Source organism: Benincasa hispida, chromosome 3 (assembly GCF_027475165.1).
Source record: "Benincasa hispida cultivar pf3 chromosome 3, pf3_genome.v1.1, whole genome shotgun sequence".
Classification (NCBI taxonomy): Eukaryota; Viridiplantae; Streptophyta; class Magnoliopsida; order Cucurbitales; family Cucurbitaceae; genus Benincasa; species Benincasa hispida.
This window is the reverse complement of record NC_143480.1, coordinates 1503066-1518608: the sequence shown is the minus strand read 5'-3', so window position 1 is coordinate 1518608 and position 15543 is coordinate 1503066. Positions and strand designations below refer to the sequence as shown.

At 30.4% G+C, this 15543-nt stretch overlaps 1 protein-coding gene across 1 annotated transcript; it reads right to left on the bottom strand.

Moving 5' to 3' along the window:
- Positions 1-7662: 7662 nt before the first annotated feature.
- On the bottom strand, positions 7663-14282 carry RAN1 (copper-exporting ATPase / responsive-to-antagonist 1 / copper-transporting ATPase (RAN1)). The gene is made up of 9 exons (XM_039025824.2): positions 13621-14282; positions 12553-13167; positions 11729-12158; positions 10868-11193; positions 9934-9992; positions 9478-9820; positions 9056-9250; positions 8666-8923; positions 7663-8429 (listed from the first exon to the last, which is right to left on the bottom strand). The coding sequence occupies exons 1-9, from the start codon at positions 13942-13944 to the stop codon at positions 7953-7955; spliced, it is 3027 nt and encodes a 1008-aa protein (XP_038881752.1). The 5' UTR covers positions 13945-14282; the 3' UTR covers positions 7663-7952.
- Between the last annotated feature and the right edge of the window lie 1261 nt (positions 14283-15543).

Here is a 15543-nt window from a genome sequence, read left to right as displayed (position 1 = left end):
CATTTTAGTGTGGGTGAAATTAACTCTATTAACTTTACCACAAATGATTATGAAGGATGAAAAACGTTTGGATTTTTTTTTTTTTTAAAAAAATAATTTTGAGAAAATAATAATTACTTCTAAAATAATAGATTAATTTAAAGGTGATTATAAAATTATTTAAATACAAAAATGACTAAAAAGTTATTCATATCCATTATAAAATTTTAAAAAATATATATATATATATACACTCAATTTAAGAAAAATCAAAATCCACATGAAAAAACTGATCAATGACGATGTAACTTACATAATTACACTCAAATTCAAAGCTCCTCTCTTCTCATATTGTCTTCTTGTTCAACCAATTTGTGACACTAAAACTAAAATTACTTTGATAAAAGAGTTTAAGAAGGGAAAGAAAACATAAAGGCCGCGTTTACCTCAATTAAAATATAATAAATCGATGATAATACAAAAAGTGGACCATTTTGATTATCTTTGATGTTGTTTACTTATATTTTGGATCTGTACTGACACATAAGATCCACCTCCAAATCTATAATAAAAAAAACGCAAACTGGTTGATGGCAGGAGCGTGTTCAATCCAATTGCATCTGGAAATTGGATCGTAATGTCATCTTACTATTATAATTATCATTAATATTACTATTTCAGAGGAAAAATTATGAACTTTGACATATATATTGTTACGTTATCGTTGGTAATAGTAATGATAACAATAAATATGGCAAAATTCATAATTCTAAGTAAACGTAATAAAAGCAGTCGAATAACATTTGTGATTCAAACTCATTACAAGTATTCCATCAATAAAATTTTATAATGATTATATCAATTTTTATTACGATTTGATAAACGTGACCATATTTCTAAAAAGTGTTTTAAACTAGTAAACAAAATATACCACTCACTTATGATTAAAATATTAGACAAGATTATGTGAAAAGTAAAATATATATGCAAAACATTGCTCATGGCTTTGCTCATGATTTTGAATATATGGACACGTGATTTAAGACCAAAAACTTGATTTGAATTAAAAATTTATCCCACTTGTCAGTGTAATATTTGTTTTTTAAAAAAAGGCAAATCGTAATATTTAATTAATTTAACACTCAAAACAAATCTCTTGTTTCTAGGTGACTTTCCCGATTTCTTCGAAAAAGAAAATTCTTGAGATTCAAAAATATTTTTGCTCTCTTTTAATAACTATTTTATTTTTAGTTTCCAATATTTACTAAAAAAAAATTATTAAAAACAAAATATGAATATTTTTTCGATTTTTTTTTTCAAAAAGGACTTTTAAAATTTAACTGAAATTTCGAACTAGAAAATATTGTGTGTGTAGATGTAGGATTAACACCAAAAATGGTTAATAAGTAGGCAATTTTGATTTATATATGATATTTTAATTGGTCAATGAGATAGCAAGAAGAAGAATAAAATTCAATACCTTGATATTGTAAAAAGATTAGATTGTTCATTAAATTAATAGCACGTGATTTTGACCCTTTAACTAATCCTCATTTTCCAAATTCTTTAATCAATTCAAATGTCCATGTATGCTCTTTCCTATCTATTCATTTACATTTTATCTATTTTTTTATACCACATTTACCAATTGAAATGAGATTTTTCATCGATGGATCTACTGGTTGATCTAGGATTTTTTGTAAGGGAAAGCACGAATTCATATAAATATAATTTTAGATGTATCGACTAATATTCAAATCATTAACATCGTTGAATCAAATATAGCTCACTGACATACAAATGTGCTAGTGACCAAAATGTCTATCATGTAACGTTAGTTAATAAACTTTTAAAAAAACATTAGAGTAAGATATTGATCTGTTTATTATAGAGAAAAAAAATTATATATGCATAAATTTAAATGGAAAAGATTATAATTGACTTATCAAAACAAACATACTAAAACAATGGAAATAGAAATAGGCATTAACTTTTTTTTTTCTTACAATATACCAAAGCTTTATAATATATATATATATATATATATATATATATATTTAACTATTTCTATTTCATATCCAAAACTTTTTTCCATACTTTTTTATGGTTAAAATATCTTCTTTTTTTTTTCGTTTTTATCGTGTTTTCAAATATTCAAATATGAATTTTATATTTTTAATATTACGTATTTTCAAATATTCAAATATACATTTTATATTTTTAATATTTTAAAATTAGTCTCTATGGTTAGTATATGGTTAACTTTTTCAAACTAAATTTACTCTCTATTACATTTTATTTTGTAAATTTTGAAAGTATATTAACATGGTGTCTTTTCTTGAATAAAGATAAAAAATAATTATTATTGTTTATTTAATTTTATATAAAAAAAATTTAAAAATTAAAAAAATTAAAAAAAAATGATTCAGATTCTAATGAGAAAACACATAATTTATGCTAATGTTACAAATTAGAAATTGGGCCCAGTACAAGTAAAAAACACATGTAAACAACAACAAAACAATTAAATGGACCCATTTTTTAAATTACCATTTATTTATTTTGTTTCACCTGGGGTAAATCTAGGGTGAGAGATTGAACTTCGGATCTCTTAAAACGAAGGTCGTGTCAATACCACTAAATCAAGTTCATTTTTGCTAACATTTAATCTTGGTTGAGAATGTAATGACTTAGGCCTCATTTGCTAACAATTTGGTTTTTGTTTTTATTTTTAAAAATTAAACCTATAAGTACTACATTCACCTCCAAATTTTTTCATTTGTCATCTATTTTTTACCAATGATTTAAAAAAAATCAAGTCAAATTTTGAAAACTAAAAAAAGTAGTTTTTAAAAATTTATTTTTATTTTTATCATTGTACTTAAGAAAGATATAAATGATGGTAAAAAAATGAGTAAAAATTAGGTTTAATTTTCAAAACTAAAAACAGAAATGAGGAACTTTTTAGTGAGTATCAGAGAAATGTAGGAAATTATGTCCCTCCTCTGTAATATTGTTTTATTGTGTGTAACTTTTAAAATAAACAAATAAGGAGAATTTTAGTGATATTTTATTTATTTCAAAATTGAATATATATATATATTTTTTTTGTAAAAAAAAAGACAGGGATTCAAATGTTCATGTATATATTTAAATTTATAGGAGACGATAATTCTTTTAATAATAATAATTAGAGTGAAGAATGGGGCAACTCAACCTTATTCCTCACGTGCCATTTATTCTAAATTTTATATAAGAAGGGAACACCAATATTTATTTAAAATATATAAATATAGATTATTAAAATTAAAATAAGTAAAAAAGATTGGTCAATGTAACATCATTATTTAATATTTGAAAAGGATGTATTACGTCTTCTTAACAACATTTCATAATCTGAAAAATAAAATGTTCAAAGGTAAGGGTTTATCCTCAGTTTGATAATTACCTGGCAGTAAGACCAAAGTGAACATGAAACCCGGAATAATCCTCTTTTTTCTTTTTGTTAAAAAAATAAAATAAAATAAAAATCATTTATTTTTTTTCTCTAAAATTATTTATTAATGAATCTATTTAACTGTTTGACTTTTTTAAGGAAAAAAGATAACAAAATATGGCTATTTTTTAAAAGTTTTTTCCCTGAAAAACCAAGAAATTAACAGTAATGGATTATTATTATTATTATTATATATAAAAAAAACAAATTATAAAAATCACCCAAAAGTATTGGAGTTGCAATTGCATGCACCATCAAATTTTTAATTGTAAAAATTGGGCTTCCAATTTTTACTGTATTAAAATTGGACCAGACGCTCAAACTTACAATAGTTATAGAAATTGAGCCTCAAATTATAAAAATTAAACACTTGAACTTATAATATTATTATAATTTTTACAATCATGATAGTTTGAGGGTTTAATTTTAATACTTGTATAAATTTGAGACTCAATTTTTATAATTAGAATTTGGAGGTATAATTGCAATCATCGTCATATTTTAGAGATCGTTTTTAAAGTTTTTTTTTCGAAAGCGGTTTTTAAAGCTTTGAACAAATGATAATATTTTATCCTTTTTTCTTCATAAATATGAATTTTTTTTTATTATAAAGTATAAATATTTTTGAAAATTTTCTATTTATAAGAATTTCTTTTGCTATTTATCTTTAATTTGTATGGATGTAATTTGTAAAGTCATTTTCGTTTTGAAAATTTGGTCATTTGTTCAATTCTACTTTCAGAATATTTTACATATCTCTACCATTCATCTCCCTTTATATGGGAAAGTCTCCTTCAAATAACATCAAAGCATTAATTAACTAAATAAAAATTAGTGTATTTTAGATCACACCATCTTTTTACAATCTATTGTAAAATCAAAATTTGTCACGTGATCTAAATCGATGGAGGAGAATTATACGAAACTTTTCCAAATTATTTATCCATGGTGATTTGTCTAAATGGGGTTGGATAATTTAATCTTGTAATTCTTTTTTCATCGTATTCTAAAATTTAAAAAAAGAAATAATTTATCATATCACAAATTCTTATCTCTTATTTCTTTTTAAAAAATGATGAATCGAGTATTAGTCTTAATTAAATAAGGAGTGTGAACGGAATAAATATGTAAAAAGAGAGCAGTATAAATTTTCTCATTCAACCACTTTAGTTTCTCGGAGTTTTTGAAAAATCTTTTATTTTGAATCAGGTCGTCATCAAACATTTCGAAACTGATTTTGTGTATTTTGTATTAATTTTGAAGCAGACATCCATTAAATTTTTATTTTTATTTTTATTTTTATTTTGTAACATTACTTATATTACAAGAACATTTGATTAATTGCAATCATTTTCTAATATGCTAAAAATTCAATATTAATTATTATTTTGGGGTAATGAAATAAGAAAAAACAAGAAAAGACTATTCTTCTTGCAGCCTTCTTTTTCTTCTCCTTCAAGAAAGACCAAGACCCTTCTCTATTTCTAATCCCCTTTGCCTTGTAACCAGTTTGAGACTTTTTTTTTTTTTTCCTCCATTAATTTTCTTTAGTCATCACGATTAATTTTCAACGTAGAATTTGAACCATTCTCTTCAAAAATAAAAATTACTATTATATTCCTCAGTTTTTTGTTTTTGAAAACTAAGTTTATAAATACTGTTTTTTCACTTATAAGTTTCTTTATTTTGTTATTTATAATAAAAAAATTAAAAATTAAATCAAATTTTGAAAACTAAAAAAAAAAGAAAAGAAAAGAAAGAAATTTAAGCCTTGTTTTGTAATTCTTTGATTTTTTGTTTTTAGTTTTTAAAAATTAAGCTTATAAATTTTTCTTCCACCTCTATATTTCTTATTTTGTTATATGTGTTTTATCTAAGTTTTAAAAAATCAAGCCAAATTTTGGAATTAAAAAAAATAGTTTTAAAGAACTTTTCTTATTTTTGAAATTTGGTTAAGAATTCAACTCACATACTTAATAAAGATGTAAATCATTGTAAGAAAATGAGAGAAAAATAAACTTACTTTTTCAAAAACAAAAACAAATAACAAAATAGCTTTTAGAACAAATTTGTTTTTGTTTTTAAAATATGACTAAAGGTTGTGTTTATAATTAAAATAACAAAAATGAAATAAGTCATTTTGTGTTTATAATAACAAAATGGTTTAATTTTGAAAATAAGTCATTTTAGAAAGGGAAAATGAAATATTTAGCAATCTCTCAAAATAGCTTTTAAACAAAATATAATTAAATCGTTTTTATCAAAAGAGTTTAAATAAAAGTAATTCTATTTTAGAACGTTTTTTTCCTATAATCAATCTAAACTGTGGGTATGAATTCAAGCGGTTTTTTAAAAAAGGTGAAAGTTAAAAAGGATAAAAGTATGGATTATAAAATCGTTATCGAATGAGAGTAACGTTTTTTTTTTTATGTTTTGTGATATATATATATATATATATATAAGAAAAGCACAAAAGTAAAAATTATAACCTTTTTGACAAAGAAGAATCAATTGCATGAGGCGTATGAGGAAAGAGTTTAAAATGGTGGAAAGCAGTTTGGGAAGATAAACTAAAACTAGTGTGAAAGCAGAGGAGAGGCGTTAAGAGAAAAGGCAGTTTCTTTTGGACATCAAAATTCCTTTTTTCTTTTTTCGGGTCAAATTTTTGGACAATGATTAGTGTAAGGAAAAGTAGGAATTGACACCTTCAATCTTTTCCCCCCAACTTACATAAGTTGACTCAGTCTTTATCTTTCTTCGAGATTTTTAACAAATTACAAAAGATTGATTTCTAGGATACGTATGTCAATTCGTAGTTGAAATTTGTGTAATTGCAATAGAATTCAATTGATGGATGGATCATGATGGGTCTCAATCACAAACGTAATTGGATTGCTCTTGATCACATTTACTTAGGCATTTTGCAAAGGTAATCTAATTACGTTTGAGGTTGTTTACTTTGTATTGTCTTCTTATTGTTACTATTTAGGGTCAATTAATAATCGTATCTATAGGACTTCTTACTATTACCATTTAGAGTCATTTAGTAACCGTATCTATAGTAGTAATGATAACGATATTCGGAAAAAACCAATGGATCCCACATAATTTTTAAATACAATCAAATTAATCACCTTTGGCTCTACGATTGAATTGTGTTTATTGATAACAAATTTGACAATGGATACTACATTTTATTACGATTATGGAACACAAGTAAACAACAACAAATATAATCAAATAGGATCTATTTTTCGGATTACTGGATGGATTACGTTTTTCCTCAAATAAACATGACCTTAGAAGGGATTCTACCTATTATATCACAATTCAAAGGTAATTAATTTTGCTAAACTAAAAGTAGGCATTATTTCGGAACGATTTTGTTTTATTATTTTTATAGATGAAGTTTGTTAATTCATAATATGTTTGCTTACAGCTTATGGTCTTTTATGTCTGTCTATCAACTATCAAGCATATTTCATTTTATTGTTAATTTGGTCAATTTTTATTTTAAAGAAAATACTTTGATTGAATTTTCATATTAAGTTAAATAAGAATAGTCAAGACCTGAAATATTGGTGTTACAATTTATGTTTAAAGTTTTTCTCCTCTTGGAGACCTGAGCTGATGTGGATCAAAATGTGAGAAAATTCAAAGTCAATGAATGACTTGGGACATTGCTTATGTTTGCAACTTTGTAAGCTTCAAAACATGTATTAAAATTTGAAAACATATAGCATTAAAAAAACATTTAAATAATTTTCAAAACATTGGATATTGAACTTCAACAAGTATCCCTTCCCATTCTCTCTCTATCCCATTCAATCCAACTCATTTTGAATTATTATTTTCCAAGTTTTTGACCTGGTCCTCATTCATAACGTAATAAAAATAATATATATATATATATATATATATATATATATATATATATATATATATTTGGGTTTTAAATAATGGAAGTGAAAATGAAGATTTGAATTTAAATTGTACTTTCCATTTAGCAAAACTCAGCTTTTAAAAGCTGGTTTCTTTTAACTTTTTTCTCACAAATCTACAGATTGTTTTAGCTAAAAGGTCATGAACTCACACGGTTAGTTCATCAATTGGAGACAAATGGTCAAATCCCCCCTCTTGTAATTTTCGTAAGATTGAATGTTCTCAGTGTCCAAACAACACAAAAGTCAAAAGAAAAAACAATAAATTCAGAGAAAGATCTTACAACTGAGCTGTGTGTGAGTAGGCTGAACCCTAACAACTTTAGACCACTTTACTTGGAAAGAAGACAATGAAAAGGGCATAAACAAATTATCATACAAGTGTCATTTACAAGGGGATTGGTATGCTAATCTCAACACAAAAATTGTGACATACTGGCTTCCTTTCTTTTTTTTCACACTCCTTCCCCTACAGAGCTAGAGCTTGAGAACTTTTTTCCAATTTTGCTTTTACATTATAAAACTCAAGAGATTTCCTATTCTACAGTTATTTGGAGTATTGTTGTAAGTCTTGGTCTTTTGTATCTCCTAAGAAGTAAAGAAGAGCAAACGACACTTACCGATGACAAAGCCATGCATGCACCGGCCGCCCATGGAGGCAATTTAACCCCCAAAGAAGGAAAGAAGACTCCGGCTGCGATAGGAATTGCTATTACATTGTAGGCCATAGCAAACACGTAATTCAATCGAATCCGATTGAAAGTCTTCCTTGAGAGATCAATAGCTGTAATTACATCTTCTAAATTATTTCTCATTAGAACGAAGTCAGCTGCCTCAATGGCAATATCAGTTCCCGCACCAATTGCGATTCCAATATCAGAAGCAGCTAGAGCAGGCGAGTCATTGATACCGTCACCTACCATTGCAACTGTGCTTCCATCCTTTTGAAAGTTTTGAATGACTTCAGCTTTTCCTGCTGGCATTACTTCGGCCCTCACATCTTGTATACCAAGCTGCACAACAAATTGACAGTAAAACATTAACTTTTACCCCGAGAACGTTTGTCTCATAGAAAACATGAATGGACCCGATTTTGATCTATGAGCGACCATCATGAAATTCAGTGTCCAAAATTTTTTTAGAGCTTGTATTTAAATGACAAGGTCCTGAAAGGAGGCTTATGCAATCGCTTAATTTCCTAAATTAGAATATAACAGCCGAGAAATGGAAGAGAGAATTATATGCCAACCTCTTTGGCGACAGCTCGAGCTGTTCTCCAATTATCCCCTGTAACCATGACTGGAGAAACTCCCATTTTTACAAGACCCTCAATAACAACTGCAGCTTCTCGCTTCAGTGGATCTGCTATTCCCACAACTCCAATTAAGTTGTCATCACATGCAACAAGAATGCCTGTCTTTGCACTTTCTTCAAGCTCTATAACGAAATTATCTACATGAGGTGCTATGGAGATTCCACCTTCATTCATCAACTTCCTATTGCCAACCTGTTCAGGACAACAGGGCTTTGAGAAGCAGAACCACAAAATAGAACCATATATGCCAGAGAACTATATATATTCCAGGATGGAAGAAAATCAAAGCTCATATTTCCTTAAACTAATAAAATGAACTGTTACCAGAATCCATTTTCCCTCAATAATACACCGGATGCCTTGGCCTGGCAATGCAGTGAAATCTGTGACATTGAAAAGCCATCCAGAAGCCTCTTTACTTTGATTTTCCACATTTTTGGTCACAGAAGGCTCATCGAAGAAATGGAAATGGCGTGCATACTCAACTATAGCTTTTCCCAGTGGGTGCTCACTGCTAGCCTAGCCAGAAGAAAGAGCAATAGTAGTTAATGATTGAGTTGGTTCATGGAAAAATACCAGAATTATTCATCACGTCACTCAATTCTCAACAGATACTAAAGGATTCAATTTGTGTCCTTTAAGTATACGTCATAGAGTTTAATAAACCATTCTGTCATTAGGTATAGAAGGTGACCAAAAGTCTCTTACTCAAAGATAATTTAAAGTTATAAAAAATTGCAAATCACCTCTGCTGAAGCAACCAACTTAAGAAAATCTCCTCGAGAAATTTCAGTGAACACTTTGGCTGTAGTAACCGTCGCTTTCCCTTGGGTTAATGTGCCTGTTTTATCAAAAATAACGTACTTAACCTTTTGGGCCCTCTCCAAAGCATCTCCTCCTTTGATCAAGACACCATTGCTGGCACCAACCCCTGTAGCAACCATGACAGCAGTTGGTGTGGCCAAGCCTAGTGCACAAGGACATGCAATAACTACCACTGCTATTGCAAACATGAGGGAAAATACAAAGTAATTTCCATTTTCTGGAAGCCATTCAGCTGGATAAGCCCCAAGAATTCCTCCAACGTACCTACAGATGCCAACAAGAGCTTCAGATCACAGATAATATTTTGCCCAACTCTTAATCACACAGCAAATTCGTCAACTCAGCTAACATTTAAAATGCATCGATATCATACTTACCAACCAAATAACGTACACAATGCCATAGCAACAACGGTTGGAACGAATATGCTTGCTACCTTCAGGCCAAATAGAAGCGTATTAACACCAGAATTAATAAATTTGCAAATTTTCTGACAGCCCACATGTATAAGAACACACGTCCAAATAAAGTGGGCATGGAAGACAAAATCTAGATGATTTTCAGACTTCAACATGCCATCCCATCACATCTTACATATGTATCCATGCCCAACAAATCAGTTTGACAATTTCTTTTTAACATCTTTGTTTAATGTGCAGCTGTATTCATCCCCAAAAAAATTGGCAAACCCATATATGTTTAATGTTTCACATGTGCTTATTTATTTATTTATTTTTCTTTCTTTTTTTTTTCTGTAACAAGAGAAATTTTAAAGAAAACATATCAATGGATCAACAGGTCAGGACCTTGGGTACATGGAGAAAATATTTGGTCCATGGAAAGGAAGAAGCAGAACAGAACTGGTAGGAAAATAGAAGTTAAGACAATTGAAGAGATTAACAGAAGGGAAAAGTCCAAATACAATGTCCCATTCAACAATACGGCCTATACGATCAATCTAATAAATCACCATATATGCAGATTGCACTAGTATATAAACCAAAAGGCATGCTCAACAAACCATAGGTCGCTTCATCAAAAGGATATGAATATCACTCATTCACACTTAATGAAGTTCCATGCTAGGAGGTGACAACTTGAGCAGCTCATTCATTTGTCATTGTATTTCGATTTTCTAGTAAATCCTTAACTCCAGCACAAAGCTGGTAAAATCTAGGAACCCAAGCTTCCATATCCAATCATAAATGAGCACGCTACTAAAAAAAACTATTATTTGTTCCATAACTGAAGGCCTCAGATTAGATTTAGACATTTGTCTAATAAAAGTAAAGTAGTCATCATGATACTTACAAAGTCAGCAAATTTCTGAATGGGGGCTTTAGACATCTGAGCTGTCTCAACCAAACTAATAATCTGGTTCAGAACTGCATCAGATCCTACTTTTGTTGCTTGAATGTGAAGGGCTCCATGAACAGTAATTGTACCCCCAATAACGTGTGAGTTAACCTCCTTCAAAACATCTCTAGATTCTCCAGTAACCATACTCTCATTAACATAACTTGAACCCCAAACAACAACACCGTCTGCTGGAATCTTTGTACCAGGAAGAACCTTCAACACATCGCCAGGTTGAATTAACAGAGCATCGATTTCCCTTTCTTCTATCAAATTCCCACCTAGAAACACAAAATAAGGACCGGTCAACCATGTAAAAGACAGCTAACAACTTTTTCTTTATGCTAAAAAATCTCTTTAACTTCTTCATTCCCAATATTCATACCTCTTAAGTAAATTGATCCTCAAATATTTTGTTAGGAAGCACATGAGGTACTTAATATCTCAACTATATGGATTCATATGACTTGTAGATGGTTCAGGAGTCATATATCAGCATTATTCAAGATTTTGGTTCAGGGATCATATATCAGCATTATTCAAGATTTATGCTTAAATTAGAATGCTTTTGTCTTTCCAGCTTAGTCTATTTTTATTTAGAAGAATGATGTCTTAGTATTTCTTTTGTATTTGCATATGTACTTGTTATTGTTTCCATGTACTTTGAGCATTAATCTCTTTTCATTTCTTCAATGAAGAGATTTGTTTCCTTTTCAAAAAATTATTAGTGAACGTTAAAATATCTGGAATGTCATTCATTAAAATGTCCCTAATAAAGAGTACTAGAAAACTATTAATTCCCTGAAATCCAAGTACCTTTATCTCGGATAAGCAATAAAGCAGTTGCAGGAGCAAGTTCTATCAACTTCTTGATGGCATCTGATGTTTTCCCCTTGGCAAGACACTCCAAATACTTTCCCAATAATACAAAGGTTATCAACATAGCACTTGTTTCAAAATAAGTAGGAGACCAGAATCCGGTGACTGCACCATAAAGAAGTGCACAAACAGAATAGACATAAGAGGCCGTGGTACCCAAAGCAACCAAGACATCCATGTTAGTTGAACCATTTCGAAGAGCTCTAGCAGCTGCAACATAAAATCGCTTTCCAATGACAAATTGCACAACAGTCACCAATGCCCACTTTAACCAATCATCCATGAGGAAGGGTCCACAGCGCCAGAGTAACAATGAGTAGATTAAAGGAATATGAGGACATATTACTCGTTGGAGAAAGATGAGTACCTGGAAGAAACATAACCATGAAACAATTCAAATATATCAGAGGAGAGGATTTTTCTTGAAATTCAAGTTACAAGGGTTCATCACAATCGTTAGGAGAAAAAGTCTTCAGTGGAATCAAATTAAAATTTCTGTAAGATACACATGTAAAGAGTGCCTTGTTTCTTAAATCTCATAATGAACTAAACTCTTCTCTTTATGTAACAATGGGGTCAGATATACAAACAAGAAAATTCAAACACAACATGATCTCAAACTATGAAATTTTGTTATCACATGGTGAAAAAATTAATTCTCTGAAGTAATGCTAACATTAAGAACTATGGTAACAAGCATTAAAATTTTCATATTCAACTTAAGAATGGCATGTAGCTGAGAGGAAAGAAAAATCACGTACACTGAGAAACAGACTGGAGATAAAAAGCCGAAACATGTTATTAGCCTCTTCAACATCTTTAGATGTTAACCTTGTGTAAGGGCTTGTAACATGCAGTTTAAATTTTCTGTTGCTTCTTCCCTCAATCTCATCCACTAAGGATCTGGGACCAACAACTTCTGGGTCAAAAATAATTTCAAGTTTTCCTGATGTACTGTCAAAGAGAAACCGTTTCACCCCTTTCAAGTTGCTAAGTATGACTTCCAAGAACTGTACATCAACCTCGCCGGCAATGCCTGCAACCCCCAGTAAAATTTTATCTTGCTCACTGCTCTGTACAAATGAAGCTTCAAATCCAGCATCCTCAATTGCGTTAACTATATCGTCTTTACAGGTTATCGTTGGATCATATTCAACTTCTCCCAATGATGTGGCCAAAGCAACTACTGCTCTTCTAACACCAGGAAGATCTTTTAAAATGCCTTCTACCGAATTCACACATGCTGCACATGTCATACCACCTATGGTAAATTGGCCCACCAGTGTTCCATGCGACTTCTTTCCAACTGAAGTGGTTTCAGGTATAATCTCAGCCTCAAATCCAGCATCTTCTATTGCTTCCTTGATGTCTTCCTCCTGAATTTTTTAACGATTAGGGAAAAAAATGGCAATTCGGTATCTACATATACATATATTCTTTCTAGAAGTTCTTTTGGAAACCAAAATCACTTTGATGGTCCATACGAGGCCGATAAACTCCAAATGGATAGCTAATCACCAAAAAGAAAAGAAAAAAAAAAAAAAGGTTACTGATGAATGATCTAAACCTAGAACCTAATCGAGTGATTCCCATTGATTTGATGATGTGAGAACAATTGGTTTTCTCTTCTTCCTGATTTTCTCTTTGTTAAATTCCATTTGTCCTCTATCTTCCTAAAATTCTTCTCATTTCCTACGTAACAGAACCCCATAAAACGCACTGCAATACGACAAACTTATCCAGTTAACTAACCTTCTTCTCTACATCATCAATCTAACATCACACGCTATGGCTGAAAGAAGAGACCAAAATAAAGGAAATAGAAAAACCTTAACCAAGCTGGGGTCAAAAACCACGTCAGCTCTGTTCTGAAGCAATGCAACGGAAGCCATCAAAACGCCATTAACGCCCCTAAGAGCAGCCTCTACGGAATTAGAACAAGCAGCGCAGGTCATCCCAGAAACTGAAACCTGAACCCTCCTCATACCATCCCCAATTTTGCCCAAATTCTCCTCCTGCCTCTCATAGGAATCAAGCAAACGCACATCCTCAAGATCGTCGGGAATTTCATCAGCGGCAGAAATAGCCGGCAGGCGACGGTCTGCGGCGGCAGCGACCTGGGCGAGCTGGAGGTCTCTGAGGCCCGGCGCCATCGAAGGTCCCCCGAGCAAAAATGAAAAAGTAATGAATCAGAACCAGAAGAAAAAAGAGATGAAGGAGCCAAGGAGGATTGAAACAGAGAAATCGGGAGAGATATTTAAGAGGATTTGTTGAAAGGGGAAGACATGGGAGACTTTTATCCGAAGAAGAAGAGAGGTTGAGACAGCAATTTTCTAACTAAAGCAGGTGAAGGTGGTGGGACAGCCGCGAGAGGGTGGTGGTGGGGGAGGAAACTTTTTTTACGTTTCCCATTTTGCCCCTCCCAACAAATTTAAATATTACTAATTGTACTCTTTGTAGATTGTAGTACTCCCACCCCCTCCCTTGCCTCGTTTTCACTCACTTCTTGTACTACCACCTTCTCAAGAATAATAATTTTAATTTGTTTTATTAATTATCCATTTCTATTTATACAAAATAACAAAATTATGATAGAGGTTTATAAAAATCTATCCAAATTTATTAGCGATAGAAACTGATATAATCTGATATTTTTTTTATAGGTGAAGATTTTCTTTTCTATTTTATGATATAAAATTAATTTTTTTAAAAAAAAATCATTTGAATAGTGTGTGGTGGTTTATATAGATTATTGGAGTTCGGAGGAACAATCGCCTTATAATTCTCATATTAAATGAATCTAGACAATTTATTCGTTAGTAAATTTTACGGGTCTTTAAATTAATGTGCATTAATTACCGACATGCATTTTTAATTAATATATTTTGATAACGATAGAGAGTGAATTATTCTGAGGAAATCAATTATTATTGGAGATTTTAATGTCTAATTCTTAGATCGTGCAGTATTGAATTCACAATTATGGTGAATAATAGTACAATCATATTATTTGATGGAGCATTGTTAATTGTGGATTATTTTTTTTACCCATATAGGTTGAGTTTAGTTTTAAACTTAAATGAAAATAAAAAACCATGTACTTATTCTAAAATAACGAAAAAGTAAAAGTAGTTGGCAAAACTACACTCTATGGTGGATGCTCTGGCGATGTGGCTTTGGCCATTGGTTTTCTTGTGTTGTGAGGTTCGTCCTCACTTCAGATGATAATGGCCCCTTTGGGGTCTTCGGGAGCACCAAGCTCGATTGCAGCTAAAATCAAATTAAAATTTGTAAACTTTTGTTTCAATCAGACTATTTTCATGTTTGACTAAATTATAAAGAAAATGCCTATCATTGAATTTTTAAATGTTTTGAAAATAACCTTAAAACTTTTAAAAAATGATTAAAACATACTTTTACCATTAGTTTTGGATGAAAATCTTTGTTTTCACTTAAATTTTATCAAATTTGAAAAGAACCAATTTTAAAACAAATTATATTGATGTTCTCCTTTTTTTTTTTTTTTTATAGACACTCGCAACTACTAACAAACAACCTTGTTAAAACATTTAAATACTCTAATTGAAGTGGACAATTTTATTTAATTATTTATTTTTAGATAAACAGATGTCAACCAGTTCAAGGAGAGTAAGAGAGTGTTTGTTTCATGGGTTGAGTTTGGGAATGGGTTAGAAATCCTAAGGTCAACCTCTGTTTGGGGCAAGGGGTTTAGGAAGTCAAGGTTTCATACA